The sequence below is a fragment of the Chlamydomonas reinhardtii genome, chromosome 3 (assembly GCF_000002595.2).
Source record: "Chlamydomonas reinhardtii strain CC-503 cw92 mt+ chromosome 3, whole genome shotgun sequence".
Lineage (NCBI taxonomy): Eukaryota > Viridiplantae > Chlorophyta > Chlorophyceae > Chlamydomonadales > Chlamydomonadaceae > Chlamydomonas > Chlamydomonas reinhardtii.
This window is the reverse complement of record NC_057006.1, coordinates 224,892-252,766: the sequence shown is the minus strand read 5'-3', so window position 1 is coordinate 252,766 and position 27,875 is coordinate 224,892. Positions and strand designations below refer to the sequence as shown.

Below are 27,875 nucleotides of genomic sequence, written 5' to 3'. Positions count from 1 at the left end.
TAAGGCACAATCGTGATAGGGCCCCGATTGGGGTTTGAGCCTGCTGGCACGGCCCGCCCCACCCGCCCTCGGCACGGCCGCGCCAACACAGCTCGAATCCCCTTTCACAGGATTAAGCGACCGGCCTGCACCCTTCCACATACTGGTCTCGTCTTCGTAAACCAGCACCTACAAACAAAACTGGCTGCAACTAGCCTGTGCGCCGCCATGCTCCCCGCGAAGCGCCCGCTCGACTTCTGCGACATTTCTCCTTGGTGCATGCATCCTCCCTCTCTCCCTGCCTGTAAACCTCTTGCGCCAGTGGCCTCGTCAGTCGCGCCATTGCGCAGCACCCCTCCCAAACAAAGAATTAAAACGCGCCACCCTTGCCCCACGCTGCCGACTCTTGCTTGCCCATCTGCCCCTCCGCCTGCCCGCACATCCGCCAGCCGCCCAGGTCGCCTCCACACGGCGTGAGCACAGGCCGGAGCCGGCGGCGCCTTGGTGGGTATGAACGGCATTTCCCAAAGAACACGCGGATATCCACAACCTATCGGTGCAACATACTTCTCCCTGCCTGGCATGCTCAGGCTGATGTTGAGATCTCATTTCTTCCCGTGCGTCTCATCCATGGGTGCATCCTCAGCGGTGCGGGTTGGTGCATGTGCCGCTCGGCCCCCATTCCCTAACCAGTGCCTGGCCCAACGTCTTGCCCCTGCGCCCCTGCAGCACAGGCACTCGGCCTCTCGCTCATGCACCGCGTCTAATTCCGAGAACCATGTGTTTGGGCCTTATCCAGCATGTAAGTTGGTTCTCTCGTACATTCCCGCCTGGGCCTACCCGGCGTCATCGAGACGCTGTAAACGCAAGTGCCTCATCTGTCGCACACAAGAAGGAAATGTATAGTTGCTGCACCACCATCGACGCATGCACACAGGAGTACCGCAGTGGCGCAGTCTTGTGACAAACATCAATATGTTGCAGCCGTGCCGGCCCCTGCATTCCCATGCCATCATCACAACCCCAGGCCTTCATAACAACTCCTCATGACACGGTGCCAATTTGATCATCAAAGAATTGAAAGGCAAAAGCGCATGTGTACGGTACAAGCCAAGATGCTTCGAGCCCTGCAAAGTCCGTCTTCTGATCCTCTTTAGACCAAACGATCTCATCTGCGCAAGTACTCTGGAAGTCCCACACACGTCGTGGCGTGTGTATCTCCAACAGGTTGTGGAGCGGGTCTCTTATTGAAGGTCTGGCGTGCGCATGCGGCCTAATAGACTAAACACAAGGAACATAACGGGCCTTGGGTGGCCCCTGTTTTGCCCCGTTGGCCCTGGGCCGGCTGCCCACTTCGAAGACCATTCGCTTCCCTCTTCCACTGCCATCACAACAGCCTGCCTTCTCGCTCCTGTGTATATGCCGACGGCACTTGTCTTGGCACGCCTCCGAATTCAATTCACAATTGGTGCGCTAGTAGCAGGCACAGCCAGCCCCTTGCCAGTCATAGCTGCAACTCACCCTTTCGCCCCACCCGTACCGTATATGGAACATAACGAGCCCCCGCCATTGCACCCAGCCGCCTAAAATCTCTGAGCGGCAGACGATCCGTGTAACTGCTATCATCCTGCAAGCAAGTTGCTCAATGCACTGCGGGAGCACTCTCTGAACCTTCACCCCAGCTGCTCTTCAACTGGCCAGCCGCCAACACGCAACACTAACCTCGACACGCAACGCAAAAGGTGTACACCACTGCTTACACGCCTGGCACACTCTACATAGCTGCTAAGCTCAAGCTCAACAAAGGCAAGGTACTCCAGACAACCTCTGTACTGCAATTGATCCGACCGGACCCTGTCACGCAAGTAGTAGTAATTGGCACCGCACGCTCACAAGGATGCTAGCTATCAAGAAAGGTAATGTCCGTGGCTACAAATAATGTGGCAATAGGCCCAATTCTAACCGACTGCAAGCGTCAACAACCACGCACCACAAGACACCCGCAACGTCCTCTCCAGGCAAGGTTGTGCATATGCCACGGCACATTCGGTAACTACATTCATTGCAGTCGACACGTTCCGTTATGCATCATGTATGCGTGCTGCCATTTATTAAAGGTCGTCATTGTAACATGCAAGTGTTCTTGCCTAAGTAACCTACACGCTGTGTTGGACAAGCACAAGGGGAGGGTGTCGATGCCACGTGTGAGTGTGGCAGCCAGCCACCACAACAAGCTGCTGCCCACGGACTGCTCAACAAGAAAGACGGCGCCTCAACTCATTGCCCCGCCCGTCATCTGTACCGTGTGGCACCGTCCCTTGCCGGCGCTGCCGCCGAGTACGTTCTCGGCGGTCTGCGACAAATGATTCTACTGCCAGCACTGATGCCCGTGGGACCGACCCGTCACCAAACGACGGACCGACTCGCCTCTCTGCCCACTACCGGCCCAGCTGGCGGCTGCCCCCGCACGTAGCGACCTAGCTGCTGCTGTCCAAGCTCCCAAAGTCCGGCAGCGACGGCAGCTGCTGCAGCGCTATCAGCCCCAGGGACGGCGGCTGGCTGTAGGGGTGCTGCTGCTGCTGCATTGGCGGCGGCTGTGGCGGTGACTGTTGCGGCTGCGCTGCCGCAGCCTGCCGTTGGCGATGTGCCGCCAGCGCCGCAGCCATTGGACTGGCATCAACGCCGCCCGCAGCAGCAGCAGTCGCAACAACCGCTGGCCAGCACTGCTCCTGGCCGCCTGTACTGCCGCCGCAAGGCAAGCCGCCGTAATAAGCGGAGCCAGCCGCCACTGCCGCCGCCGCCGCGCCCATCAGGCCACGCACAGTGCCAAATGGCGAGGCGGGCGGTGCTGGCAGCACTGGCGGGCGTCCAGCTGGGAAGCCCTCGGGAACCTGCTGGTACTGCTGTTGCTGCACTGCCGGCACTGCCGCCAGTGCGTCCACATCCATCGCCTCCTCCTGCTGCGGCCCTGGCGGGCGCTCACCACTAGCTGCCACGCACTGCGGGGGCGGCAGGGCCAGCTGCGACTGAGTGCCCGCAGCCGCAGCGCCCGCTGCGGCCGCCGCCAGCCCTGTTGCTGGCAGCGCCTCAACCCCAGCCATCGCTTCAGCAGCCCCACCCGCACCCGCACCACCCGCCGTGTCGACCCCCATCATCATCTCAGAGCCACCGACCGCCATGGCACTGATGACGCCGCAGCCAACACCGCCGCCCGCATCATCAGTGAACTCCCCACCGCCTCCGCAGCCGCCCGGTGCACCCTCCTCCAGCCCCAGCCCCAGCCCCAGATCCAGCACCAGGCCGCAGCTCCGCTCCAGTGCCTCCATGTCCTCGTCTCCGCCCAGGCTGCTCAGCGACGAGCTCTGCCGCGTGCCCAGCAGGCTGCCCGCATCGCCACCGCCGCCGCCGCAGCCGTCGCTGCCGCCGCTGCCCGGCACCTCGCCGCCCGCGGCCTCAACTGATGCCGCCTGCTGCTGCTGCTGCAGCTGCAGCTCCATGGCTGCCGCGGCGGCCGCAGGCGCATCGACACCCTGCTGCGCGCAGCCTGCTGTGCCGCCTGCACCACCACCAGCACCGCCAGCACCGCCAGCACCGCCAGCACCGCCAGCACCTGCACCCGCCCCTCCGCCGCTGTCCTCCGAGTGCAGCCAGGCCTCCATCAGCGCGCCCAGCGACACACTGGCGCGGGAGGGCATCGGCGCCTTCTCACCTGCTGGGGCGGCGGCGGCGGCGACAGCAGCGGCGACGGCGGCGGTGGCGGCGGGGAAGGACGCAGCGGCGGCGGCGGCGGGGAAGGAGGCAGCGGCGGCGGGGAAGGCGCTGCCGGCAGCAATCGCGGCGTTAGCATTGGCGGCATGGGTGGCATCTAATGCTGCAGCTGCGGCAGCGGCCATGTCTACTGAGGGCGTGGGGCCGCTGACAGCGCTCAGGTAGGGCAGCGGGAGCTGCGGCGGCGGGTGCTGTTGTGCGGTGGGCTGTGGAGGCCGCTGCTGGTGCTGCGGGTATGGCGACTGCAGCTGGTACGGCTGCAAGCATGGCTGCGTGGGGGACGGCGTGGCGGGCGGGGGCTGCGCGCCTGCGGGGGAGGCGCCCGCGGCCACCGTGAAGGCCTGCTGCCACGCGCCGGCAGAAGGCGGCGGCGGCAGCGGCTCTCGCGGGGCACCATCGGGCGAAGGCATGTTCGGCAGCTGGGATGCCGGGGAGCCGCCGACACCGCCGCCGACACCGCCGCTGAGGGTGCCGGCGGCGGCGCCGGCTCCCAGGCCGCCCCAGGCAGCTCCCATGCCGCTAACGCAGGTCGCAGCCGGCGGTGCCGCTGCCGCGCCTGCCGTCGCATGTGACCAGTGCCTCGGGACCGGTGGCGGCGGTGGCGACCCAGCCGGCAGGGCCGTGCGCGGAAAGGAGGTGGCGGCAGTGGCAGTGGCTGCGACTGCCCACTCCTGCTGGCCCACCACTGCTCCAGCAGCTGCAGACGGCACGGGCATCACCAGCGCCACCTCAGCACCTGGCAGCATGGTCAGCGGGTGCGGGGCGGACTCCGCGCGCCCCGCAACTCGTATCTGCTGCTCCTGCTGCTGCGGTGGCCCTCCAGTCATGGCGCCGGTGCCGATGTGCTGGTGGAGGCCGGCGCGGCCCGCCAGAGCACCACAGGGCGACCCACCCGTGACCATGGCTGCTGAGTCGGCAACAGCAGCCAGAGGCGGCGGCGGCTGCAGCAGCTGCTGCGGCGGCGGCTGCAGCAGCTGCTGCGGCGGCGGCCAGTCAAGGGTGGTGTGAGCAGCAAGGCCCGCCGACAGGCAGGAGGAAGCAGTTGCGGCAGCGGCGGCGGCGGCGGCAGCAGCAGCGCCTGCTGCTGCCTGCTGTTGCAAGTGGTGCGGCGCCGCGGAGTTCCCCGCCGCCGTTGTGCCAGCAGCCGCTGCCGGCGTCTGTGCCAAGTATGCTGCAGCTCTGTCGACGGCGGGCGTCGTCCCCCACTCCATAGCCATGGCCTCACCGGGGCCCGGACCCAGAGCGAATGCAGGCGGCGGCGTCGCATCCGCAGCAGATGAATGTGGCCAGAAGCCGCCAGCAACCGGGCCCCACTGCTGCTGATATTGACCGGGCTGCACAGATGCACCTGCAGCCTGTGCAGGAGCCGCCGCAGCCGCAGTGACGGCCGCCTGCCCATACACAAGTAGGTACGGGCTCCCAGCCGCCGGGGCGCCGGTGGCAGCTCGCGAGGTGCTGGCGGGGCCGCTTGCGGCAGCTGCAGCAGCGGCGACGTCGAACGGCGGCAGCGGCAGTGGTGCCGAGGCGGCGGGGTTCAGGTTCAGGCGGCGCAGGGGCGACACGGCGGCGGCAGCCGCAGCAGCCGCGGCTCCCGCTTGGGCGGCCGCAGCAGCCGCAGCAGCAGCAGGGGCATGCGGGGACGCAGAAACCGCACCCAACTGCGGCGGCGGGGCCTCGGCGGCCGCCTGACCGTACGGCGGCACGGAGGACGTGTAAAGCCAGGGACACGCTGCCGCGTACTGCTGCTGCTGCTGGTGCTGATGCTGCTCCTGCTGCTGCTGCTGCATGTACGGCGGCGGCTGCATCGGGCCAGAGAAAGACTCCGCCCGGGTCATCACCATCGAGGCGTCAGCGTCAGCAGTGGCAGCTGCAGCAGTGTGCTGTGGCGAGCCGGCCGCGGCGCCGACACCGCCGCCGCCGTAGGGGCCGACGGCGCAGGGCTGTGCGCCCCAGGCCGCCGCAGTAGCAGCAGTAGCAGCAGCAGCAGCCGGTGCGGCCGCCTCGACGCCAGTTGCAACCACGGGCGTGTGGGGCCAGCACCACTGCGACGGGTGCGCCCGCTGCTGCTGCTGCTCTGGAGGCGGCCAATGCGGCTGTGGGCCCGCCGCCGGCTGCTGTGCAGCCTCCTCCTCCGCCGCCTGCCTGGCGCGCTGCGCGGCGGCGGCAGAAGTGGCCGCTAGCACAGCTGCCGCCACGGCGCCAGCGGCCGTCGCGGACATGGCCCCACCGCCGCCACCGCTACTGCCACAGGAACCACCGGCTTCGCCGCCGCCGCCGCTTGTGGCGGAGCCGCCCGCAGAGCTGCGCTGCTCGCGCTCGCGCTGCCTCTCCCTCGCTAGGCTTTCCAGCCGCCGCAACACGTCCCCGGCCACGTACCCGGGCGCCGCCGCCGCGGGAGCCGGCCTTGCTTCCACTGCTGCTGCCGCCCCCGCTGCGCCCGAGTACGCACGGCCGGGCGGCAGCTGTCCAACCGCCCTGCCTGGAACCACGGCCAGCGGCGGCACACCGGCTGGGCTGCTCGGAGGAGTGTAAGCTGCACCCCAGGCACCGGCGCCCATGCTAGCTGCGGCTGTGGCGGCAGTGGGTGGCACCGGCAGGCCCGCCACCGTCACCATGCCGCGCGCCGCGTCGTCGCCTTCAAACCCGCCACCGCCGCCGCCGGCTCCCGCCGCCGCCCGCTCATCGGCAAGGCCCGTTGCCAGCGCACAGGAAACGCCGGTAGCGGCGGCGGCGCCACGTCGGGCGTTTCCGTGGGCGGTGGCGGCGCCGGCAGCGAGCGGCGAGGCGCCGGCGGCGGCGGCATTGCCACTGACTGAGTTTGGTGAGCTTGACGTGACGCCTGAAGCTGCGCCGCCACCTGCCCTGTGCTTCCGCACCCCGCCATGGTGTGTGGCCGGCGGCGAGCGAGGCGAGCCGTGGCTGGAGCCGTGGCTGGCTGCTGCTACTGCTGCGACCAGTGCTGCAGGAGCGGCAGCAGCAGCTGCTGCTGCAGACACGGGGCTACTGCCACTCAAGGAAGTGGCTGCAGCTGCAGCGGCGGGCCCAGCGCTGCAGCGGCGGTGGCGGGCGCCGGTGCTGCCTGGCGTGGCCGCAGCAGCAGCGCGGTGGTGGTGCGAGCGGCGCAGCTGGGGCTGCAGCTGGTTTGGCTGTAGCTGCTGGGCCTGCGGCTGTAGCTGCACAGCAGCAGCACCACCGGGCGGCGGGCCCACATGCGTTGGCGGCTGCGCCTGCTGGCTCCAGAACTGAGGGGGCCCACTGGCTGCACGTGTGGCTGTCACGGCCCTCACGTGGCCTGCCGGGAACTGGTGCGGGTGCTGCCAGTACTGCTGCTGGCACCGGTAGGCGTCATGTCTAGCGGCATCATGGGTGGCGGCGGCGCCAGTGCGGAGCTCCGCGGTGCCGGCTGCCGCGGTGCCGGCGTCAAACGCGCTGGTCGACACCTGGTTGAGCTGCGGAGGGCAGCCGCCGCCGGCCGCCTGCATGGGCTGCTGCGGCCCCAGCTGTGGCTCCCGCTGTGGCGGCGTGGCCAGCAGCATGTCCACGTCATCTGCCTGCTGCTGCCGCTGCTGCTGCGGCTGCAGCGGCGTCTGGAGGAGTCCCGCGGCGGCGGCGGCGGCGGCGGCCTCGCCCGCATCCCCAGCTGCTGCCTGTGCCGCTGGTGACGTGAGCAACGAGGGGACCCGACCGCCCAGGCCTGTGCGCGCACCCACATGCAAACACACGTTCCGTTTGTGTTACCCCACACAAAGCTTGAACGGGAGGCATATCCAGGAGACATGTATGTGCGCAAGGTGCAAGACGCAACGCACCAGGGGGCAGCGGTGGCGGCGGTGGCGGCGGTGGCGGCGGTGAGGCGGACATGCGGCGGTCGCCCTCCCCTTCCGGGGGCTGCCAGGCGCCCACGCCCACGCACTCCATCTCCGGCTCCGCCTCCGCCTTCACCACCACCGCTGTGATGTGGCCGGGGCCGCCCAAGTGACCCGAGGGGCCCGGGCCGCCCATGCAGCACGCTGCTGAAGCCGCCTGGTCCAGCCACTCCTGCTGCTGTTGTTGTTGCTGCTGTTGTTGTTGTTGCTGCTGCTGCTGCTGCCCGCCCCAGCCAACAGGCGCACAACCGGCAGCACTAGGAGCACCGGCACAAGCTCCAGGAGCAGCAGCGGCGTCCATCACGGCCGCGGCGTAGGCAGCAGCGGCAGCCAGGGCGGCAGTCGCCGCGCCGGCCTGCGCGGCACCGCCGCCAAGGGGGCCGTAGCCGTCGCCAGCGCCTGCGGATGCACCGCCCGGGCCGGTGGCGGTGCCGGTGATGTCTGTGGTGTTGGCTGTGGCGCGCACTGCGAGTATCATGGCGCGTTTGGGCATCTGGCGCAGCTGCTGCGGGGCCGAACAGCAGAGGGAGAGGCAGCGGCAGCGGCACAGGGAGAGAGAGAGTTGCCGAGGCAGCGGCAGCGGCAGCGGCAGCGGCAGCGGCAGCGGCAGCGGCAGCGGCAGCGAGCCATGGAAGCTTGGCTCTGGTGGGTTGTGGCGCCACTGCGGGTGCACGAGCAGGTAGCAGGTACCTAGCTACTACAGGAGTTGCTGCCGAGTTCTGCTGCTTGACGACAAGGATGTCGACCTTGGTCACCGTCTTGTCCAGCTTCGTGAAGAGGTGGCTGGCCTCCGTGGAGAGGTGGCTGGCCTTCGTGGAGAGGTGGCTGACGTCTCCACGAAGCTGGACAAGACGATGATCAAGGTCGACATCCTTGTCGTCAAGCAGCAGAACTCGGCACCACACCTAGCTACTACAGGAGTTGGGAATGGGAGGAAGGCGACACTCCCGGGCGGATGGGGCACAGGTCACCAACCCGCCGCCGCCCCCTCCCCCGAACCAGGTCCTCACCGCGAGCACTGGGTCGTGTGTGTACGACTCCAGGGGGCAGTTGATCTCGGCGCCGGGGCCCCGCATGCACAGCGCCGCACGGTCGTAGGCGCTGGACAGGGGGTAGAAGGAGGCGGGGGTGATAAACGTTGAACATATCCCGTAAGAAAACAGTTGCGCTGCAAGGAGAACTGCAGCCGCATCGAGGTGGGGCGGACAACTCGGGCGCGGGGAAGGGGGAGCAGGGCGAGGGTAGGGGTGCGGAGGTGGATGCGCCACCCGTACATGCCCGGGAAGGCCAGACCGGCAATGCGCCCTTGTGCGCCCAGCAGGTGGCTGTTGCGCGGGTCAGGAGGCCGGACACGAGGCGGGCCAGGAGGCTGGACACGCACAAACGATACCGTGTTGGCGAATTCAACACAGGACACTCACCGCGCTGCGGCCTCGGCAGTGGGGAAGGAGCCGAGATGCAGCTGCCGCCCCTTGCCGCCGCCGCCGCCGCCGCCCGCACCACCACTCGCGTCTCCGCCCACCCCGCCGCCGCCGCTGTCCCAGATGTGCGCCTCCCACCGCCCCGTGCGCTTGTACTGCACAGAGGAAAAATGACAGTATGCGGAATGAGCGACACAAAGGTCATAGAACCTGTCCAACCTTTTCGAAGCTCACTTCATACAAAGACACATACACACATATGCACGTCGTGCTCACCACCTTGTAACCACACACAACAACAAAACGTCTGCGACCTACTTCCTTCGCTCCTCTCTTAACACACACCTGCGACACGCCGATGTATGGGCTGCTGCGGCTCTTGGGGCCGGAGCGGTTGCGCCGCTTGCCTTCAGGGCCGCCTCCGCCTCCGCCTCCGCCTCCGCCACTGCCGCCTCCACCGCCACCTCCTGCGCCATCAGCTCCGGCTCCTGCGCCGCCGCCGTCGCCGCCCACCACGCCCATGGCCGCGGCCGAGTCCCCTGTTGCCCCAAACGTCTGTTGTTCCTGCGGCTGCTGCTGGGGCTGGGGTGGTTGCCCGGGGATCACTGCGAGAGCGCCTTCGCCGCTGCCGCTACCACCGCCGCCGGCAGCGGCCTTTGTGGGACGCGCACGGGCTTTGGCGCGTGGCTTGCCCCGGCATGAGAGTGACTGCGGCGGTGAAGGCGCGAGACCAGCATTCAGCGGCTCTGGCTGCGGCGGCTGAGGCGAGGCCTGTTGGGCCTGCTGCTGTTGCTGTTGCTGCTGCCAGTCCCCCGATGGCCATTGCTGCTGCTGCTCCTGTGGCGGCGGCGGCTCTGGCGGTCCGCCGGGCGGGCCGGCCATGGACGTGGGGGGCTGGTGGGGCTGGTGGGGCTGGGGCCACGCCTGGTGGTGTGGGTAGGGGTGCTGCGGCGGCTGGTGGGGGTGCGAGTGCGGGTAGGGGTACGCGTAGGGGTAGGGGTAGGGGTAGGTGCCTGCAGGCGAGCTGGGGGCAGGCGGCAGCAGTGGCCTGCCCACAGCCGCCGCCGCCATCTGCGTCTGCTGCTGCGTCTGCTGCTGCTGTTGCTGCTGGTACGGACCCGCCTGCTGGCCATGCGGAGGCGACGGTGGCGGAGCGCCGTACTGCACACCGTACAGCAGTGGCTGTGGCGGCTGCTGCGGCTGATGTGGCTGCTGCGGTGTCTGCGGCTGGTGTTGTTGGTGGTGCTGATGATGTGGCGGTGGGCCATATCCTTGCTGCGGCGGCGGCGGTTGCGGCGGCGAGCAGAAGCGAGGAAGCTCCTGGCTCGGGTACTTGCCGCGCTGCATCTGCGGTAAATGCGGTGGCGTTGGCATGTGCGGCTGTTGCTGCTGCGGCGGCGGCGGCGGCGACGACAATGCCGATGATGAATATGGGGACGGGGTGTGCTGAGGCGAGGGGTAGTAGGCACCCGGCGGCACCTGGTGCGGCTGAGGTTGGGCCGGCACATCGTACGGCTGCGGCGGGTTGCCACCCCCACTGCCACCCCCACTGCCACCCCCACTGCCACCCCCACTGCCACCCCCACTGCCACCCCCACTGCCACTGTCGCCGGGCAGCTGCTGGCGGGCACCACTGCTGCGGGCGGGCGGCGACTCCCACACGCCCACCGCTGCACAGGCCGCATGCGCCGCAAAGGCCGACGCAAAGGCCGACGGCGCCGCAGTGAGCTGCCGGCAGCCGTAGGGGCCGCTGCTGTGGCTGCGGCCGGTGGCGGCGAGTGCCGAGGAGCCGGGCACGGGTGCATGGGGCGGGTGCCCATACGGCAGCCACGGCCCCGCGGCCTGCTGGTGTTGCAGCGGGTGTTGCGGCGGGTGCTGCTGTTGCTGCCACTCCATAGCTTCGTGGCCTGAGCACTCGGACAGCGGCAGTGGAGGAATGCGCGGCTGCTGCGGAGCCCGGCACTGCGGTGGCTGCGGCTGCGGCTGCGGGTATGGACTGGCACTGGCAGCGGCTGCCCACGCAGAGTGCACCGGTGGCCCCCGCGCACCCCAACTGGCAGTGTCAGGGGCGGCGCCCGTGGCTGTAGTGCCGGAAGCGCTGCTGCTGCTACTGCCGTGTCTGCCGTTGCTGCCGTCCCCGCTGCCGCCGCTCATTGCGGCCACGGTGCCACCGGTGCCACCAGAGGCGCCGCCGGTGCCGCCAGGGGGGTGCGGGCCCCTGTCACCAGGGCCCCAAGGCGCCGCAGCAGCAGCCTGGTAGCCGCCACCAGTGGACCGGTACCACTGCTGATCATGCTCCTGCTCCTGCGGCTGCTGATAGCTGTGTTGGTGGCTCTGGCGGTGGTAGCGGTGCTGATGGTAGGTGTGAAGGTGCGCAGCCGGTGGTGCTGGCGGAGGCGGCTGCCCGGCAGGAGGGCCCAGGGGGCGACCCGACGCCCCCTGCACGGCTGGCCCCGGGTACGTGCCAGCGGCGCGCCCCAGCGACTGTGAGTCACCCTGCCCCCGCGGCCCCTGATCATGATGAGCGCCGGTGGGACCCGCTGTGGCCTCCAGGCGCGAGTCACTGGCCGCCCGAGGCAGCCATTCGCGGAACAGCGGTTGCTGCTGCGGCTGCTGCTGCTGCTCGTCCGGATGCGCCACTGCCGCCTCTTGCTGCTCCCAAGCCCACTGCTGCTGCGCCCACTGCCGCTGCTGCTGTTGCCGTGGATCAGAGCCGTCGAGCCAAGCCTGGCAACCGTGCAGCTGCTGCGGCTGCGGCGGGGCCTGAGGCACCGCGCTCATCGGTGGCGGCTCGCTGGCACCTGTGTCCATGTATTGGGGCTGCTGCTGCTGCAGCTGCTGCGATGCGTAGCCGACATGTTGCATATGCTGCGCCGGACCCGGCGCAAAGGCGCCGCGATGCAGGCTCGAGGGCACACTCGCAAACCGGCTCTCGGCCGGCGCCGGTGCAAACGCTTGGCCAGGAGCACCGCGGCCTCGCTCGTCCAACATGCAACGAAGCGCCGTGTGCGTCAGGCGTGCGTGTTGTTGCTGATGTGATATTGCAAGGCGCCCACGCAGCGACCGGCGCGAGCGCTGCTCTGATCTATCCGGTTCCCGCGGATACGCGGGTCAGACGCCTTTTGTTTTGCCTATCCGCTGTGACCGAGCAAGCCTCCCGATCGGCTGCTGCAGACAGACGTAATATCCATACGATGCCACGTTACGATCGCAACTGAGCGCGCCGCCAGCTCCAACGTGGTGTCGGCCGCGGTAGTCGGCAGCAGGACCGAGTCGGACACGGCGCGGGACCCCGGTCGGAGCCCCCTAATGTGCGCGGCGTGTGCCTTATCTACTCTTAGGCGCCGGTCTGGCGCTCGCGAGACTGCAGCGGGAAGATTTTACCAGCAGCAAAGATCCCCGCACGCGGCGGCCCGACCGTATGTTATGAACTTTAGCGGAACGTTGTCGTTTGCGGGTTTCAAGTAGTTACTAGGCCTCGTCAGCCGGCGTTACGCCAAGCGGCAGTGGAGGAGACCGGCGCCGCGGATTAGATCACCGTGTGATCGAGTCGGTCTCAAGCCCCTCCCTTGCAAACCCCAGGTCATACCCCTCCCATTCCCTCAGTCACACGCGCGCGCCGGCCCGTTCTGAACCGCTTTGTGTCCAGCCACATCGTCACAGTCAAGTCAGTCACCTGGAGACCGCACGACTAGGGTTGTGGCAACACAGTTCCAGTAAGCTACTTTGACCCGCGGGTCAGACACCCCCACACACGGACACACCTGCAAACGCACGCACGCGTCCGCCCTAGGGCACAGCCTGCCGGCACGCCCCATGCACATGGCCACACACTCACCAAGTCACACGGTCTCCGTGTGGCGCCTACTGCGGCTCCGTCCCTGCGCCTCGCCCCGCCGCCGGCGCTGCCCTGGCGCTGGCACCTCCACGCCCGCTCGCCCCGACCCCACTGACCCCACTGACCCCACTGACCCCACCGGCAGTCGCTCCTCCCTCCGCCTCCCGCGCGCCAGCAGGCCGCCGCAGCCGCCGCAGCCGCTGCAGCAGCGCCTCCCGGTCGCGGCACCAGGCCCGCACCAACAGGTCCGCCGGCGTCCAGGCCAGGTCGGGCGAGGCGGGCGGCAGGCGGGCGGCGTCCAGCAGGTAGGAGGAGCTGGCAGGGGCGGGTGCGGGAGTGGTGCCCGCGTGCGGCGCTGGTGTGGCCTCCACTGGCGACTGTGACTGTGGCGGTGTCCGTGTCCGTGCTGCTGGTGCTGCTGGTGGTGCTGGCGGTGGTGCTGGTGGTGCTGGTGGTGTTGCTGGCGGCGGGAACAGCGCCATGAGCGGCATGAAGCCGCCGCGGGACCGCAGCTCGGCCTCTGTGGCCTCCAGGGCAGACAGCAGCCGAGGCTCGTAAAACACCTGCAGCAGCGGGGAAGGGGGTGAGGGGTGTGCGAGGAGGCGTGGGGTTGGGGGCCACCGGGCAGGTGCAGCTGCCTATAGCGTGTATGTGTGTGTGTGTGTGTGTGTGTGTGTGTGTGTGTGTGTGTGTGTGTGTGTGTGTGTGTTTCAAGAACGAAACGAATTACTCAAGAGCTCCGCATGTGTGTGTGTGTGTGTGTGTGTGCGTGTGTGTGTGTCTGCTTCGTCTTCCACTCTCGCCGATTGGTTTGCCACGGCGTTCGCCTTGTGCACCCCAAACCTGCACTGATAAACTGTGCACGCAGGCGACGCAGACCCCAGGCCGCAAACTACCCGGCAGCACCCACCCACCTGCGGGTACTGCGCCTGCCACAGCTCCCGCAGCGCCTCCGCACTCGGCTGCTGCTGCGGCTGCTGCGGCTGCTGGGGCTGTTGGGGCTGCTGCGGCTGCTGGGGCTGCTGCCCGCTGCGCCATGCCGCCGCCTCTCCTCCTCCTCCTCCTCCTCCTCGTCCTCCTCCTCCTCCTCCTCCTCCGCCGCCACCGCCGTACCGCTCCCTCAGCCTCAGCAGCGCCACCAGGTCTCGCACCATGCCGCTCTTCTGGCGCCGTATCATGTCCTCAACCTGCATGCATGGGAGCACACGCACACAGCCCTCTCCTTTGTGCCTTTCCAACATACACACACACAATGTGCAAGAGGAAGTATGCTCTCAAGGTAACTCTGCATCGCATGGATTGTCCTGTTCCCTGTGCTCATTAACACACAACACACAATACGGTACACAACCCACGCACAGTCTGCCCTGGCGTCGTGTGCTGGCTAGGATGAGGGTGTAGCCGTGTGAGGCCGCGAGGGTTGCAGGACTACGCCCCGCAGCCTGCAGGTGTCTTGTCGTGTGCGTCGCGCATGCGTGTGTCCGGTTGTTGTGCATTTATTTCTGCCTAGTGCCTGGCTAGAGGTGGATCACTCGCTGGGGCCTGCCATGTTTTGGCCAGGAGTGACCCCGCTGTGCGGTCCAGGGTTGGTGCGTTACTTCCGGTGGACTCCAGAGCAGGTGTGTGCTCTGGACAGGACGTGCGCGTGGTGGGGCGGCAGCGTGAGCCTGGTGTGCCTCGCCGCCGCAGGTTGTCCCGGGTACCCGATCATAAGACTCGCGGAGGCAATTATGGAAACCGTAGTTGCTCACACATACACACATACACACACACGCACACACACACACACACACACACACAAACTCCGGCGTCGTCTGGGCGGGCTTTCGTTTCGCTTTTTAACACACAACCCACACACACACACACACACGAGACGAGGCTGAATGCCAAACGCCCGGGTAGGGGGTTCCAGGCAACATATGCGGGTGAGTATACTCAAGGTGACAACTGGGGCAACATCGACAAACGCGGAGCTCGGTAACCGGCGTCGGTATTTGTTGGTAACTGCGCGCGCGTGTATGGCGGAATTTTGTTCTGTTTGATTCTTTGTTTAACACACACACACACACACACACACACACACACACACACGCACACGCACACGCACACACACACACACACACACACACACACACACACACACACACACACACACACACAAACGCGAGCCCTTGCCCTGGCCTTCCTCCACACATCCCATTGGCTAGCAGCAGCCGCGAACGGCATCATCGCTCGTCGGGCACTCACCCAACCCCCCTCCGCCTCCCCACCCCCCTGCCCCCCGCCCCCCACCTTCCCACCTGCTTGTCCGCGTGCGCCACCCCCAGCGAGGGCGTGGCATTGACCTCCAGCAGCCACGGCCGCAGCCGCCCGTCCACCAGGTAGTCCAGCCCCAGCACCTCGAAGCAGCAGCCGCCGCCAACACCCACACCCACACCGCTGGCAGTAGCAGCAGCAGGGAGAGCAGCGGCAGCGGAGGGGCCGGCGGCTGCAGCAGCCAGGTCGGCGGCTGTAGCGGCAGGCGGCGCGGAGGCGGCCCGGCGGAAGCGCAGGTGCGCGTGTGCGTGTGTGTGGCTGCGCTGCTGGGCCTGCTGCTCGGCCTGCAGCGGCGGCAGCTGCAGGCGCGCGGCCTCCTGCCGTATGTCGGGCAGCGCGGCGGCGGCGGTGAGGGCGGCGCTGCGCAGCAGGCGGCGGTACAGCAGCCTGGCGCGGAGGAGGTTGGGAGGGGCGGGGGTGGGCGGTGCGTTGTTTTCGCCGGCGGGAACCACCACACGACAACACTTGGCTGACGCTAACACGCAGGCGTCTGCTCCTCTCTCTCTGACACCCCCCCCTTCCCCCACGCCCCTCCCCCCCTCCCGCTGCCCCGCGCCGCTCACCTGAACCGCTCCGGCCCCAGCTCCCGAGCCAGCTGCCCCAGGCTCCACACCTCGCCGTCCACATTCTGCGCATAGTTGGTCACTGAGCCCCGGGCGGGGCCGGCAGACCAGGAGCCGCCACCAGCCCCCCCAGCCCCTGCAGCCCCTGCTGCCCCTGCGGCGCTGGCCTCATCCTCGTCTTCCTCCTCGGCGCCGCTGGACTCCAGAAGAGGCGACATGACGCCGCCACCGCGCCGCACCGCCCCAGCAGTAGCAGTACCAGTAGCAGTGGCAGTAGCAGTAGAAGGCTCTGCGGCTGCTGCTGCTGCCGCGGCTGCGCGCGCCTCCAGGTAAGCCGCCGCCACGGCGTCCCGGGCGCCCGCCAGCGGGTCCGATAGGTCGGCAGTAGCTGTGCGTGATGCAGATGCGCCCGTGCTACTGCCAGTGATGCTACTGGTACTGCTACTGCTGTTGGACTCCAGTGCTGCCTTTGGGTCGTAGGGCTCTGTGGCGAACAGCACCAGGCCTGCAGGGGGAAGAGTGTGTGCGTGTGTGTGCCCCTGTGTGTCTCATGTATTAGAGCACACACAAAAGGGAACGCGCACACGGCAATATGTGCGTGTGTATGCGTGTTGATGAGCAAAAGGGCATCAACAGCATGGGGAGCACACACACGCTCACACCCGGCGCGCACCGTTCTTGTGCAGGTACGCCCGCAGCGGGTCGCTGGCGGCGCCGCTGCCGCCCACCAGCACCAGCCACAGCCGCACACCGAACTTGCGCCCGCCGGCAGCAGCAGATGCAGCAGCAGCAGCAGCAGTGGCAGCACTCGCGGCAGTAGCGGCGGCAGTCGTCCCATCGCCGGCCGCAGCGCGGGGCGTCAGCAGCAGCGGGTCGGACACGTACTGCTGGGCCACCTGTCGTGGCGGAGGTGTGGAGGTGTGGAGGTGTGGAGGTGTGGAGGGGGAGGCGCAGAGGGAGGCACAGGGGGAGGCAGAGGCAGCGGTGCAGGTTCTTACCGCTGGCGTCATGACCTGCTGGCACCGCGGCGCACACAGGAGTGTGTCCCTACGCACTGCCGCCCCTCCCTCCATGCACCGCTGCAAAACACCTGCCCCCTCGACACGCACCGTGAACGGCCGCGGCTCGTGCGGCCCAGGCCGCCGCCGCCTCGCCGCCGCCGCCGCCTTCCCCGCCCCGCCTCCGCCACCCGGCTGCTTTGCCGCCGCCGCCCTGAAGGCCAGCACCGCCGCCTGCCGCCGCAGCACCGCCAGGTAGGCCTCCCGCTGCGGCACCAGCTGCAGACCGCGGCCTGAGGAGCAGGGTGGGGCAGGTCGAAGTGGGGAAGAGGTGGATGACAGCATGTCAGGGGACAAGGGCAGTCGAGCCGCGCACACACACCGCACCCCCCACAGCCCGACAGCGCCACAGCCCCGCCCGACCGCCGCCGTCGCCCCCCACCCCTCACTCCCACCCAGGTGCTGTGCCGTCTTGAGCATCCACAGCCGCTGTCGCCGCCGCCGCGGCTGGGTCCGCTCCGCCCCCTCCTCCGCCCCCTCCTCCTCGTCCGGGTGCTGCTCCATCCACTGCCGCCACTCCGCCAGCTGCGAGGGCAGCTGGAACGTCAGCGGAGTGATGTCCGCCGCGCCTCCATCGCAAGCACCGCCGCCGCTGCCGCTGCCACTTGCTGCTGACGCCCCAGGACCGGCCCCGGCCCCGGTTCCGTATGCGCGCTGCAGTGTGGCCGGGAGGCGGCTCTTGAGTGTGAGGCTGCGGCTGCCCGGCACTGCACACACCAGCTGCCGCCGCCGCAGACCCTGAGCCGCCGCCTGTCAGGGAGGAAAGGACGATGAGAGTGTGAGTACGGGTCCAGCGCCGCCCCTGCCACCCTACTCGTATAGTTTGGGACCTGTTCGCTGGGCTCCGTTACTACGCAACCCCGTCCCCCAGCACGTCTCAACGTCTCATGTTCTACACTGGGCACGTCGAAGCTAACTCCACCCAGCTCCTGCACCCACCCGCACGGCTGTGCTGGAGGGGCTCCACAGCACGTCCCACGCCGCCAGCCGCTGCCAGCCCAGCGGCCCCGGGGTGGGGTCGTGCTTGAGGTGGCCGCCCGTGCGCCGCCCGCCAGCAGCCAGCAGCGCTGCAGAGTGCGCCGCCGCAGGCAGCAGGTGAGGTGGTGCGCTACGCGAATGTTATTTTGTTTATATGTGCTCGAGTATAGGAGGGAAACATGCAGGACGCAGCCCGGGTATGTGTGCGCATGTGCATGTGCATGTGCATGTGTGTGTGAGGTACAGTGCCATGCGGCACGCACACACGCACATACACATGCGCGTGCCTCACTGCCTCACCCTGCTGCATGAGGCTGTCATCGCCGGTGCCCTTGAAGCGCTTTTCGTCGTGCCAGAACCTGTGTGTGCGGTGCGTGGGTACCACGTTGTGGTCACATGCCATGTCATCATGTGTGGCAGGCAAGCACACAGGGAAAGGGGTCGTGAGATATGCGAATACGAGTCGGTGAGGAGCGAAATTAATGCACATGTGCACCTGTGCTACTACCGTACGTCAAAAACGCTCATGAGGTTCCAAGTCCGCACCGGAAGAAGGGCTCCACGTCCTCCGGCTCCTCCGCATCCGTAGCTGACGCCACCCCCTCCACCTCCACCTCCGCCTCCTCCGCTCCCGCCCGCTGTGACAGCCCTGCAATAGCGGGCGCCCCGGACGTCAGCGGCTCCCGCTGCCCCCGCGCCGCGTCCCGCTGCTGCTCCTCCTGCTCCAGCTGTTGCTGCCGCCGCCTTTCCACCATGCGCCTGGCTAGCAGGGACCGGCTGCTGGGCTTCAACGAGTAGGGTGGGGGCGCCCCGGCTGCGGCGGCCGCGGCGCCGCCAGCTGCGCTAGACGCAGCTGAGCCCGGCGTGGCGGAGGCAGGCGATGGGGCAGGCCGCGGCAGTTGCGGGCGCTGCAGCTGCGGCACCGGCTGCGCAGGGTTGGGTGGTGTGGGTTGCATTGTTGGGGCTGTCGATGAGGCCAGAGGGCGCCGTAGGGGCGGCCGCTGCAGCGCTGGCAGCTCCTCAGGAGGCTCGGGCGCCGGGCTGGGGGCGGAAGCACCCGGTGAAGCGCCGCAACAAGGCTGTCTGCGCACGGCCCTATGCAGCCCCCAGCTGCATGCAGACTTGCTGCAAAGCATGTTACTGCTTGCGAAAGGTGGCTGGCCGGCACGGCCACTCAGCAGCTCGCGCGGCGGCCACGCAGCCATGTCTTCCTTCTCTGGGGACAGAAGCTAAAAATGGTTTGAACGCTTGCGACTAGCGTGCAGGATACAAGAGTCGCCCTCCATGCAAATTTCAGTTTTTCTGGATCGTGCTGCGAGGCCCATACAGATAGAATGCGACTTGTGACTTTTTGCTACGCTTAATCGTTGTACTTACAAAGATGTTGACTCGCGTGAATCCCTCGTCTGGAGCCTACGTGCGACGCTGCGACGTTGTCGCTATGCCTAGTGCTCGACGACCTACGCATCTTGGTCGCGGCACATCTGACACTCGGTTACAAGCGACGGAGGAGAAGAAGCAGGGGTCTGAGGCCACGAAACAGGTCAGCGCGTGACGGTCGCACGGGTTTTGCACTCATATGACTGTGGTAGCGTGGCTCGCTGGCCACACGTCGTGAGCAACCTGCATCCGGCTAGTAAGCATCCTTGGCCTCCTGTTCCAACAGCTGGCATGCATTGCTTCGCGCGTCACTTTCGTGTTGTGCCTTGTGCGCGGGCTTGGGTCCCAGCGGTGATGCTGTACGGTGGGGTGTTGGCGGAGGCACCTAGACGGCGCATCACGATGCGCAGAGAATGCGGACTCCAGACTTGAGTTCTTACAACAATGGCTGGAATGGTGCAGCCTCGTTATTTGTTGATAGCACCTGGTGGTCTGTGCGTCCTTGCTTGCCGAAATTGTACCCCTTATGCATGTCTTCATACTAGGATTTAATTAGCTAAATGTCGCAGGAGCTTGGGATGGAGTACTATGCCGGCCTGCTGAAGACCGACGTGCGCATTGACAACGGATCCAGTGCAAACGGTGAGCAGGGGCTTGGACAGGCCCTCAACGGTATCGGGGCCTGCCGGCCGGCTGGGGGCGCGGGGTCTCAGGGGCCGGGGCGAGGCGGGGTGGGGTGGGGTGGGGGCGCCGACAGGCACGTGCGGAGGATGACCCCAAACAAACTTGCCGCAAGCAAGGCCGGGTACCATGTTCGTGTAGACAGCAGGACCTGCAGCCGGGGGTGTGCATGGGTCCAGGCAGGCAGACTCCACTGGACACGTTCGGGCTAGCATGGCGGGCCTCGGCACTACAGTGTACGGGCGTGTGGTTTACTTGGTCAATCGCGGTCGACCCCAGGCGCAAATGGCCCAAAGGTCCCCAAGACCCCGGACAGCGTGAAGAGTGAGGCTGTCGGCGGCCGTGGCATCGGTGGAACACTCTGGGCGCTGGTCGGTGTTGGGTCACGTGTGCATGCTGGCACGGCATGCCGCATTGCTGCCTCTGCAAGTGATTTGTTGGCGCTCTCAGAGGAGCCCGGGTCACAGCGAGCTGCAATACACACGTTCTGCGTCTGAGTTACGCACACTTGACCTAGCGGACTCGCATAGGCAGAACCCAGGTCCGGGACGCCTCCCACACGGGTAGTTACTCCCGTGAACCCCAGAATTCCAACACTGCTGACTTCCAATAGCATGCGAAGGCACGGCGACTTGCCAGCGCGCTCCAACGAATTCAACACTTTTGTGTCGCCTCTACCGCCTTCCGTTGAATGCATGCAGATATGCTGTTCCGGAACATGCAGCTTGCCGGTGAGACACACGGTGACATGGTGCCCGGCGTGTGTCTGTGCGCTACCTGGCACAACATGCCGCGTTGCTGCCTGACCCGTCCTGGCGTGCATTGCAGCACGGCGGGCTGCCGTGAACTCCGCCTCGTAGTCGCCTCGAAGACGAGCGATGTGGGGCCGGGGAACTAGCGTGCAGTCGGAGCTGTGTCTGTTTGCGTGTGTATATGCGTGTGTGTATGCATGTGTCAAGGGAGTGAGTGCGCCATGAGGCTTCTCCCAGTGGGCTTCTCCGGGCTACGTTGAGTGTGTCCCTATGTTTTCCATGCCGTATCGCACACCCCTGGCTGCTGCCCACACAGGCGGTGTGACTGGGCTGTTGGGGCTGCTGCTGCTTGGATTCATGGTGAGGCGCTGACTGGCTTGACGGGGGCGGAGGGGGTGCGTCCGCCGCGCCCAAGAGAACGGGAGTGGGGGACGCGGGGAAGTTAGAAATGATTCCCGGTTTACCGGGATCACGATACGGGGCGGCACCTTCTCCAAGCTTTGCCTAGTTGCTACGTCGCTTCATCTGCCTTGGCCCCTGACCCTTAATGCGGTGTGTCGGGCTGCAGGCGTCCAACGGCCTTCTCTGACGTGGTGGCCACGCGGGCATGTGGACGATGTGTGGCTCGGTCTGCGGGCTGCGCACCTGTAGCATCAGCATTCAGCAACAGCACCACCACCAGGAAAACGCAACAGCAGCAACAACAAACTGTGGTGTGGGACTGCGTGGTGGGAAACTGTGGCCGCTGGCCGGGACGGTGGCGGATGTGACTGGGTGCGTTGGGCGGGGGAGTAAGTCGTGGGTCGGGATACAAGTTTTGCCCTTCATGCACATTTCAGTTCCTGGATCGTGCTGCGAGGCTCTGCTGCCTGCGACGCGTGCTTGGATGGCGGTACACGGCGGCTGACGCACTCCGGTCAGGGTTGCACACCCCTGAGCTCACTAGCTAGGCACTAAGGAAGGCGTGTGTATTGAGACTTCCTGTAACAAGCTGTGTCCAGTTAACGCTGAGCCGCCTTCGAAGCCGGTCCAATTGAGTCCGGAATGCCGGAATGGAGCGTTCACGCTGCTGTGAAGCTGACCGGTCCTGCATTCACAGCTCGCCCACAGCTAGCCGCATGGCACTATGGCAGCGGGCAGCCCGAGTAAGCATGGCACAGCAGGGCTGGCCAACGTACATATTGAAGGTGCCATTCGCATGCTTACAATGAAGCACTGGCCAGCCAAGGCTGCGTGACGACTGGTGTTGGGTCAGGATGAGGATTTGGCATCAGTGGGGAAGTTGGCACACATCAGTGGTTGCAACACAAGCACCGCGCCCATGGCGATGTGTCCACCACACATCACCGCCTCATGCAACGTCGCACCTCCTCCACGCGCCGTGCCAGCGCGCGAATGTCGTGTCCCGTCTCAGCTAGGTAATTTCCGCGGCACCCTCGTCTGCATGAACTCCAAACTAACAATGGCGAAATATATATATGAGCTACGGTACTCACGCAATAGTCACTCCATGTCACTAGCGAACAACAAATTCACGCCCCTCCTCCCACACCGCTCACAATGCTAGAAAAGATATGACTTGACTTTGTGTACAGTGCCAGACTCCCCGGACGCACCCAAGGCGCTGGAGTTCCGACTGCGTTGAATTGAAAGCAATATCTCTGCGCACCACCTACTCCACACGCGGACGGCCCCCACTCCCGCTTGCGGTGGATGCCCTACCCCCCTCGCGCGTGTCTCGTTGCGTGCGCCTCAGAACCCATTTAGTGCCGCTGCCCCTTCTGCGCTGCGGCCCACGATCAATTTCAAACACACACTCAAAAGAAGTCGTGAACTGCTACTGCATGCCCTGCGGTACCAAGTCTCTCCAAGTCTCATTCCGCCAGGCGCGCCATAGCTCGCGCCGGCGCCGGGGGCACCTCCTATTCCCCTCGTCGTCGTAACTCGACGCGCCATGTACAGCGTAAACAAACCCGCTCCCACTTGTCGTGTGTGCCTCTCGCCACCAGCCAAGGCGCCCGCGCCTTCGCCAGGAGCGCCGCACCGCCTGACGTCCTCGCACATACCCTCGCGCCTATCCAGCTGCGAGATCCCTCAAAATAATAGGCGGTGTTCGCCCTCTCTCTTCCGCCCACTCCCTTCCGCACCGGCAAGCCTCAGGCCGCACGTGGCACCGCCGCCGCCCGGCGCTCCCATCCCCACCCGGCCCATTCGCCCACACTCGTCACACTGCTCCCATGTCGCAGCCGGGTATTGCACTGCGCCCCGTTCCATGCCGACAATTGTTCTGCGCGAGCCCAAAACTGCTGTGACCGAGACAAAAGCCAAATCCTTCGCCCTTCTCCCGCACCACATGACTGATACCTCAGCGTCCCACCAAACTCCGGACAGTCATTGCATGCCACGCGCAAGTCCAAATTGCCTGGGAACGCTTTGTTGGGCGCATGCAAAATACGCTCACGGCATGTCTATTGTGTGCGCGCGTGGTGCGCACCGTGTTCACCGACTCTCCCGATGCACTCGCGAACAAGGTAGAACAATCACACATCAACAACACGGTAGTAAACACACGATGGTGTACTCAGAACACACGCCCATACCCACTTAAAGAAGACACCAGGACTTCAAATGCATGCCTGTAGGCTCGCCTGGCTACCCGCTCGTACCTACACCGCCGCACACAGCCACCCTTCCGGCTCCCTGTGCGCAATGCAGCAAAGCAATTGTTGCCACCACACCCAAGGCTCCGTGTGTGCAACGCGTCCCGATCCGTAAACAGCCGCGCGTTGAGGGCTGCAAGAGCCGCCCTCAACGGCTGCCGCCATTAAGTCTGTCACCACTGCCACTGATGTCTTGTTAGGTATGGGGCTAAAACTACGGAAGAGGCAGCAGTGTCGGCTGCCGGGGACCGCGCAGCCAAGCCCCTGCTGGCCACCACATCGCCCTCACCCTCTTCCGCATTGCACCCATCCGACGATTGTCCGTTCCCGACGATCCCCGTGTCGAACAAGTCGCGCGAGAGAAAAGCCCTCCCGCAAAACGCGATACACCAGGTATTCCTTCGAAGCAGTACTGTTGTTCATCGTAGCCCGAATCTGTACGACTGCTCTTGGTAGTTCCCGCGCCCGCGCCGCAGCACACACATACATACACAACGATTGTGCGTCATGATGCTGCCCAGCCCCCTGCTTCGAAGGCCGGCCCTGTGCCCCCAGACCTAACACCCCATCCCTCCCTCCATTGTGACTGGTGGCTGGAGGTGGTGGGCCTCTGGGTGCCGCGCTCTGAGCACCGCTTTGCCGCCTGGCGCCCAAAACAGGCACCCCTGGCCAAAAGCCCGGCGCACGCTGGGATGAGCGCCATGCACGCAGCGCTGGAGGCCAGGGATAAGGAGCCGCCACCACCAGGCGTGGCTGCCAGTTCCATGTGTCGAACGCGCGAGACCGCCGCAGCAAACAATGTGGGCACGAGGAAAACGCGCGCGGCGGCACAACAAATAGGTGGCCGCCGCGAGGGTTTCCGTACAGCGTGCCTGATGTTGCCGCGGACACCGTCCGCGTCCGAGTATAAGTGAGCAAGAGTTAATCTTTCTTCGTACGCAACCTGGAGCTCTGTTGCAACTGCTGCTGCCGTTGCCATCGCCACTGTGCCCTGCTGGTGCTGGGTCCATTAGTTGCTGCAGTCCTAATATAATAGATCACACGCACACGCCCCCTGTGTTAAGCTGCCCCGGCCTCTGCAGCGCACGCCGCTTTCACAGGCCGCCGCTTAATACGCCGCAGCAGATGGCGCAACCGCGGCGGCAGCGGCTGCGATTGGGCCGTGCGAAGGGGCGCATATGGCCACACCCATACCCGCACCCGGGGCGCCGTAGAAGCGGAAGCTGCTGTGAAAGTTCGCGCGGCTGATGCGCGGGTGGCCGCCGGCGGTGGTGCTGATCACCGTGGGCCCCAGACCGCGGCCAGCTGCTGCGGTCGCAGGCGTGCCGGCGCCGGTGGCGCCAGCAGCTGCTGTGGTGTCCTCGGCCACAGGCATGGGCATGGGCGTGGAGGTGTGCTGCAGCGTGGCGAAGGCGCCGCTGGCCGACGCCTCCTCCTCCTCAATCTCCGCAAGCGCCGCCGCCGCAGCCGCCGCGGACGAGACGACCGCTGCGGCCGCGGAGATGGTGCGGCACAGGGTGCCCGGCACGCCTACCGGCGGCCGCGCCGTTCCGGAGGCGTCGCCAAACACGTTGATGCTGCTGTGCGCAAGGTGCAGCGCCGTCGACACCGGCATCGGCATCGGCACCGGCCCCGAGCTCGCAGGCGACAGGCCGAAGCCGTCCGCAACACCGCCAGACACGGCACCCTGCAGCCTGCCGGCCGCGCCCAGCAGCCCCGCCGCCGCCAGCTGATGCGGCTGCACCACCACGCCCAGCGACTTGAGCAGCTGCCGGCAGCCCTCCGCCGCATCCACGTCCTGCGTTGTTCCCATCAGCCGCTGCAGCAGCTGCACGGCGCCCCAGCCCTTGAGGCTGCGCACCACACTGGCGCGGTACGAGGCCAGGCGCTCCAGCATGTACAGCACGCCCAGCGTCACGGTGACGCAGTGGTTAGCGTTGAGCACCCGCAGCAGCGCCAGCAGCGCCGTGTCCTGGCACAGCTTGTCGCGCGACAGGCCGCCCTCCGCCAGCGCGCTCAGCACGCACGAGGCCTGCTGGCTGACCGCGCAGCGCTTGTGGCTGAGCAGGTGCAGCAGCGGCGGGATGCAGCCGGACGCGAACAGCATGTTGTGGCTGAAGCTGTGCTCCGACAGGTTCACCAGGACCGTCAACGCGGCCTCCACCACCTCCACGTCGCTGCAGTGCGTCAGCAGCGGCACGATGCGAAACACCGCGTTGTGCCAGCAGCCCTGAGGGCAGCGCGCGCCCGAGGCGCAGGCCAGGATGGCGGAAGCGTCCCGCAGCAGCTTGAGCGACTTGTGCAGCACGCACACGTCGGCGTTGGGGTGCAGCAGCTCCGCCGCCACCGTCAGCAGCGCCGGCTCCAGCAGTTGCTGGCCCAGACTGTGGTGGTGGCTGTGGTGGTGGTGGTGGCCGTGGTGGCCGTGCCGCTGCTCGCCCGAGTGCTGCTCGTCGCCGCTGGCAGCGGACCCGCCGCAACACGCGCCGGAGCCGGTCGCGTTGTTGGTGGCGTCCTCGCCCGCAGCGCCAGTGGCTGCCCCGCAGCCGCCGCCGCACCCGGTCCCGGGCGCAAAGCAGAGCATGCGGCAGGTGCGCAGTGTCTCAACAATCACGGCACTGTTGTGGCGGTTGCTGAGCATCGTGAGCAGCGCGCCTTTGTTAGAATGCTGCCACAGCGCCATCTGCACGCAGAGGATTTGCAAATTAAATTCTACAAATAATTCTGGCCGCTATTATCTTGCCGCCGGCCGGTTTCCGACGCTTCGTCTCCCGCTTACCTTATCTAGTGCCCACCCCCTCAGTGGCCACCGGTCCAGCCAAGAAACCCTCGCAACCAGTATGTAACCTTCCCACAACAATACGCACGCACCTTGTCCCGGGCATCGTGCTTGCATAAGCTGCACAGAGCCTCCAGCGCGCTCAGCAGCACCTGCTGGTCGGTGGCGCGGCGCAGGATATCCAGCAGAATGTCCAGCGCGCGCAGCTCCAGGCAGGCGCGGCGGTTCATGCGATCCAGCAGCAGGAAGCTCAGAGTCTCCAACGCGCGCACCGAGCGGGAGGGCTCCTGCTCCGCGGCCAGCATGCTCAGCAGCGGAAGCAGCGCCCCACTGTTCCTGTGGGGGTCAACAGCCGGGAGACTGGGGTTTCGGCAAGGGCTTCTAGCGGGGCCGACTGTCGCCTGGGACTGAGCAGGCCATGTCTAACACATGTAAAACCATCTATAAGCATTTGTCGCTGCTGGTGCGCGCGGGAACGGCCCGCACGACCGCCTGTCTCCCGCGCCGAGCTCCCGCCAAACGCGGAACGCACCTGCAAGCCGCTGACTTAAGCAGTTGCGTCTCCACGACCGGTGTGGTCGCGTAGTTTGTCGTTGCCTCCATCAGCACAGCCTTGCACAGCGTAATGCGCCGGGCGTTCGTCTGCGCGGACGCAACCGCAATCGTAAAGGTCCCAGGTCAAGTCTCGAATTCTGACCTCCGGACAAAGGCACACGCCAAGACTTAACCCAGCTGGCCGGCGGAAGCACCATCAAACATATCTTGCTTTGACAAGCACGGACCAGTCACAGCAGGAACCGCGCGAGCGACGCGTCACCAGCCCGCACCACGCGTGCAACTCCCACCTCGCCGGCTGTGCGGCGAGCGCCGGCCTTACCTGCTGCTCAGTCTCGATATCATCACAGGATGTGGAGGAAGTGTCAGTGCCCTGGTCGGTAGCCGAGCACGTTGAGCGCTCTCTCGTCGGGAGTGAGAAGACAATACTGGCGGACCCTTCCCGCCGCAGCGTTGGGGTGGGGCCACGCCCTAGAAGCTGCTCCATCGTTTTTGAAATGGAATTCGGGCTAAAGTCCGCAAGTGGTGAAGAATCGGTGAATCGGCCAAGAGCTCATCGAACCTGAAGGCATCAAGGGACGAGGAATCACAGGGTCACGTCTATAGCCTACGAGCAGTGAGTGCAGCAGGAGCACACACAGGGATATGGCGGCCTGCATCAGGAGGCTCCTTCTCGACCAGCGCCAGCCTGGCACAACCGGCGCGCCTCGCCCTCTCTCAGAGGCCACTGCGCCACGCACCTAGGCAGCCCAGAAGGCTATGCCGTGACGGGTTGGCCTGTGGCTGCCCTTGGCGCAAAGACGTTCGCCGGCAGAGAATGTTGGTGGCCCTTGTTTGTGTATGCGGAAGATGATTGTAGCAGATCAACGCGCGTGCGGAATTGTGTAGTGTCAATGAAAAGTACAAGAGTGTTGAATATGCGCCGGCGCTGGGAAAGTCCGCATGGCACTTTGTGAAGTCCTGGTCCGAGCTGGCACGCCCCAACGGCGAGAGACTCCGTACTTTGCCGGCTTTTTGATCCGGCTAAAGCCAAGGCCAAGATAAAATATGCATCTGCCTTGCAAAGCGTGATAGCTGCGGCTCTGCGGCGCCGGCTTCCCTTGCGGCTTGCGTGGCCGCCCGTGTGGCCGCCTCTCCCCCCCCCCCCCCCAGCCGAACCTGATGCCCCGCGACGCCAGTGTCGGCGGCAAGGTTCCCCGCCTCGCCGCCCCTGACTGCTCACCCTGTGTTCTCCTGAACTTGGGTGTGCAGGCCCTTGCAGGAGCCCAGGTGCGCAACCTC

At 66.3% G+C, this 27,875-nt stretch overlaps 4 protein-coding genes across 4 annotated transcripts; 1 reads left to right on the top strand and 3 right to left on the bottom strand.

Moving 5' to 3' along the window:
* Nucleotides 1-69: 69 nt before the first annotated feature.
* On the bottom strand, nt 70-12,141 carry CHLRE_03g144424v5 (uncharacterized protein). Its single transcript, XM_043060382.1, has 6 exons — nt 9,380-12,141; nt 9,035-9,189; nt 8,624-8,714; nt 7,557-8,118; nt 6,124-7,441; nt 70-5,889 (listed from the first exon to the last, which is right to left on the bottom strand). Exons 1-6 carry the CDS (start codon nt 12,023-12,025, stop codon nt 2,457-2,459), a joined length of 8,205 nt encoding a protein of 2,734 aa, XP_042925511.1. The 5' UTR covers nt 12,026-12,141; the 3' UTR covers nt 70-2,456.
* Nucleotides 12,142-12,459: 318 nt separating this feature from the next.
* On the bottom strand, nt 12,460-19,011 carry CHLRE_03g144404v5 (uncharacterized protein). The gene is made up of 10 exons (XM_043060381.1): nt 18,334-19,011; nt 18,088-18,146; nt 17,749-17,876; nt 17,205-17,559; nt 16,861-17,042; nt 16,425-16,647; nt 15,752-16,256; nt 15,173-15,575; nt 13,787-14,059; nt 12,460-13,435 (listed from the first exon to the last, which is right to left on the bottom strand). Exons 1-10 carry the CDS (start codon nt 18,741-18,743, stop codon nt 12,899-12,901), a joined length of 3,075 nt encoding a protein of 1,024 aa, XP_042925510.1. The 5' UTR covers nt 18,744-19,011; the 3' UTR covers nt 12,460-12,898.
* A 110-nt stretch (nt 19,012-19,121) lies between these two features.
* On the top strand, nt 19,122-21,599 carry CHLRE_03g144384v5 (uncharacterized protein). Its single transcript, XM_001695589.2, has 5 exons — nt 19,122-19,330; nt 19,737-19,809; nt 20,550-20,579; nt 20,917-20,960; nt 21,169-21,599. The coding sequence occupies exons 1-5, from the start codon at nt 19,229-19,231 to the stop codon at nt 21,187-21,189; spliced, it is 270 nt and encodes an 89-aa protein (XP_001695641.2). The 5' UTR covers nt 19,122-19,228; the 3' UTR covers nt 21,190-21,599.
* Nucleotides 21,600-21,790: 191 nt separating this feature from the next.
* CHLRE_03g144364v5 (uncharacterized protein) lies at nt 21,791-27,611 on the bottom strand. The gene is made up of 5 exons (XM_043060380.1): nt 27,335-27,611; nt 26,917-27,156; nt 26,572-26,681; nt 26,132-26,375; nt 21,791-25,943 (listed from the first exon to the last, which is right to left on the bottom strand). The coding sequence occupies exons 2-5, from the start codon at nt 27,079-27,081 to the stop codon at nt 24,369-24,371; spliced, it is 2,094 nt and encodes a 697-aa protein (XP_042925509.1). The 5' UTR covers nt 27,082-27,156; nt 27,335-27,611; the 3' UTR covers nt 21,791-24,368.
* Nucleotides 27,612-27,875: the final 264 nt, after the last annotated feature.

What these genes read in the sequence shown, in the direction of transcription:
- CHLRE_03g144424v5 (XM_043060382.1), bottom strand. Translation starts at nt 12,025, where the DNA reads ATGTTGGACGAGCGAGGCCGCGGTGCTCCTGGCCAAGCGTTTGCACCG. An exon ending in ACTGCCGAGGCCGCAGCGCG is followed by an intron (nt 8,715 to 9,034) that starts GTGAGTGTCCTG and finishes CCCCCTGTCCAG; the next exon opens with CGCCTACGACCGTGCGGCGC. An exon ending in CCCGCGGCGGCGGCGCCCGG is followed by an intron (nt 5,890 to 6,123) that starts GTACGTGGCCGG and finishes GCAGCGCGCCAG; the next exon opens with GCAGGCGGCGGAGGAGGAGG.
- CHLRE_03g144404v5 (XM_043060381.1), bottom strand. Translation starts at nt 18,743, where the DNA reads ATGCAACCCACACCACCCAACCCTGCGCAGCCGGTGCCGCAGCTGCAG. An exon ending in ACGAGCCGCGGCCGTTCACG is followed by an intron (nt 16,648 to 16,860) that starts GTGCGTGTCGAG and finishes CCGCCACGACAG; the next exon opens with GTGGCCCAGCAGTACGTGTC. An exon ending in TGGCGCACGCGGACAAGCAG is followed by an intron (nt 14,060 to 15,172) that starts GTGGGAAGGTGG and finishes CCATGCATGCAG; the next exon opens with GTTGAGGACATGATACGGCG.
- CHLRE_03g144384v5 (XM_001695589.2), top strand. Translation starts at nt 19,229, where the DNA reads ATGCCTAGTGCTCGACGACCTACGCATCTTGGTCGCGGCACATCTGAC. An exon ending in GGTCTGAGGCCACGAAACAG is followed by an intron (nt 19,331 to 19,736) that starts GTCAGCGCGTGA and finishes TAAATGTCGCAG; the next exon opens with GAGCTTGGGATGGAGTACTA. An exon ending in CAACGGATCCAGTGCAAACG is followed by an intron (nt 19,810 to 20,549) that starts GTGAGCAGGGGC and finishes GAATGCATGCAG; the next exon opens with ATATGCTGTTCCGGAACATG.
- CHLRE_03g144364v5 (XM_043060380.1), bottom strand. Translation starts at nt 27,081, where the DNA reads ATGGAGCAGCTTCTAGGGCGTGGCCCCACCCCAACGCTGCGGCGGGAA. An exon ending in CTTAAGTCAGCGGCTTGCAG is followed by an intron (nt 26,376 to 26,571) that starts GTGCGTTCCGCG and finishes TGACCCCCACAG; the next exon opens with GAACAGTGGGGCGCTGCTTC. An exon ending in AGCACGATGCCCGGGACAAG is followed by an intron (nt 25,944 to 26,131) that starts GTGCGTGCGTAT and finishes CTCTGCGTGCAG; the next exon opens with ATGGCGCTGTGGCAGCATTC.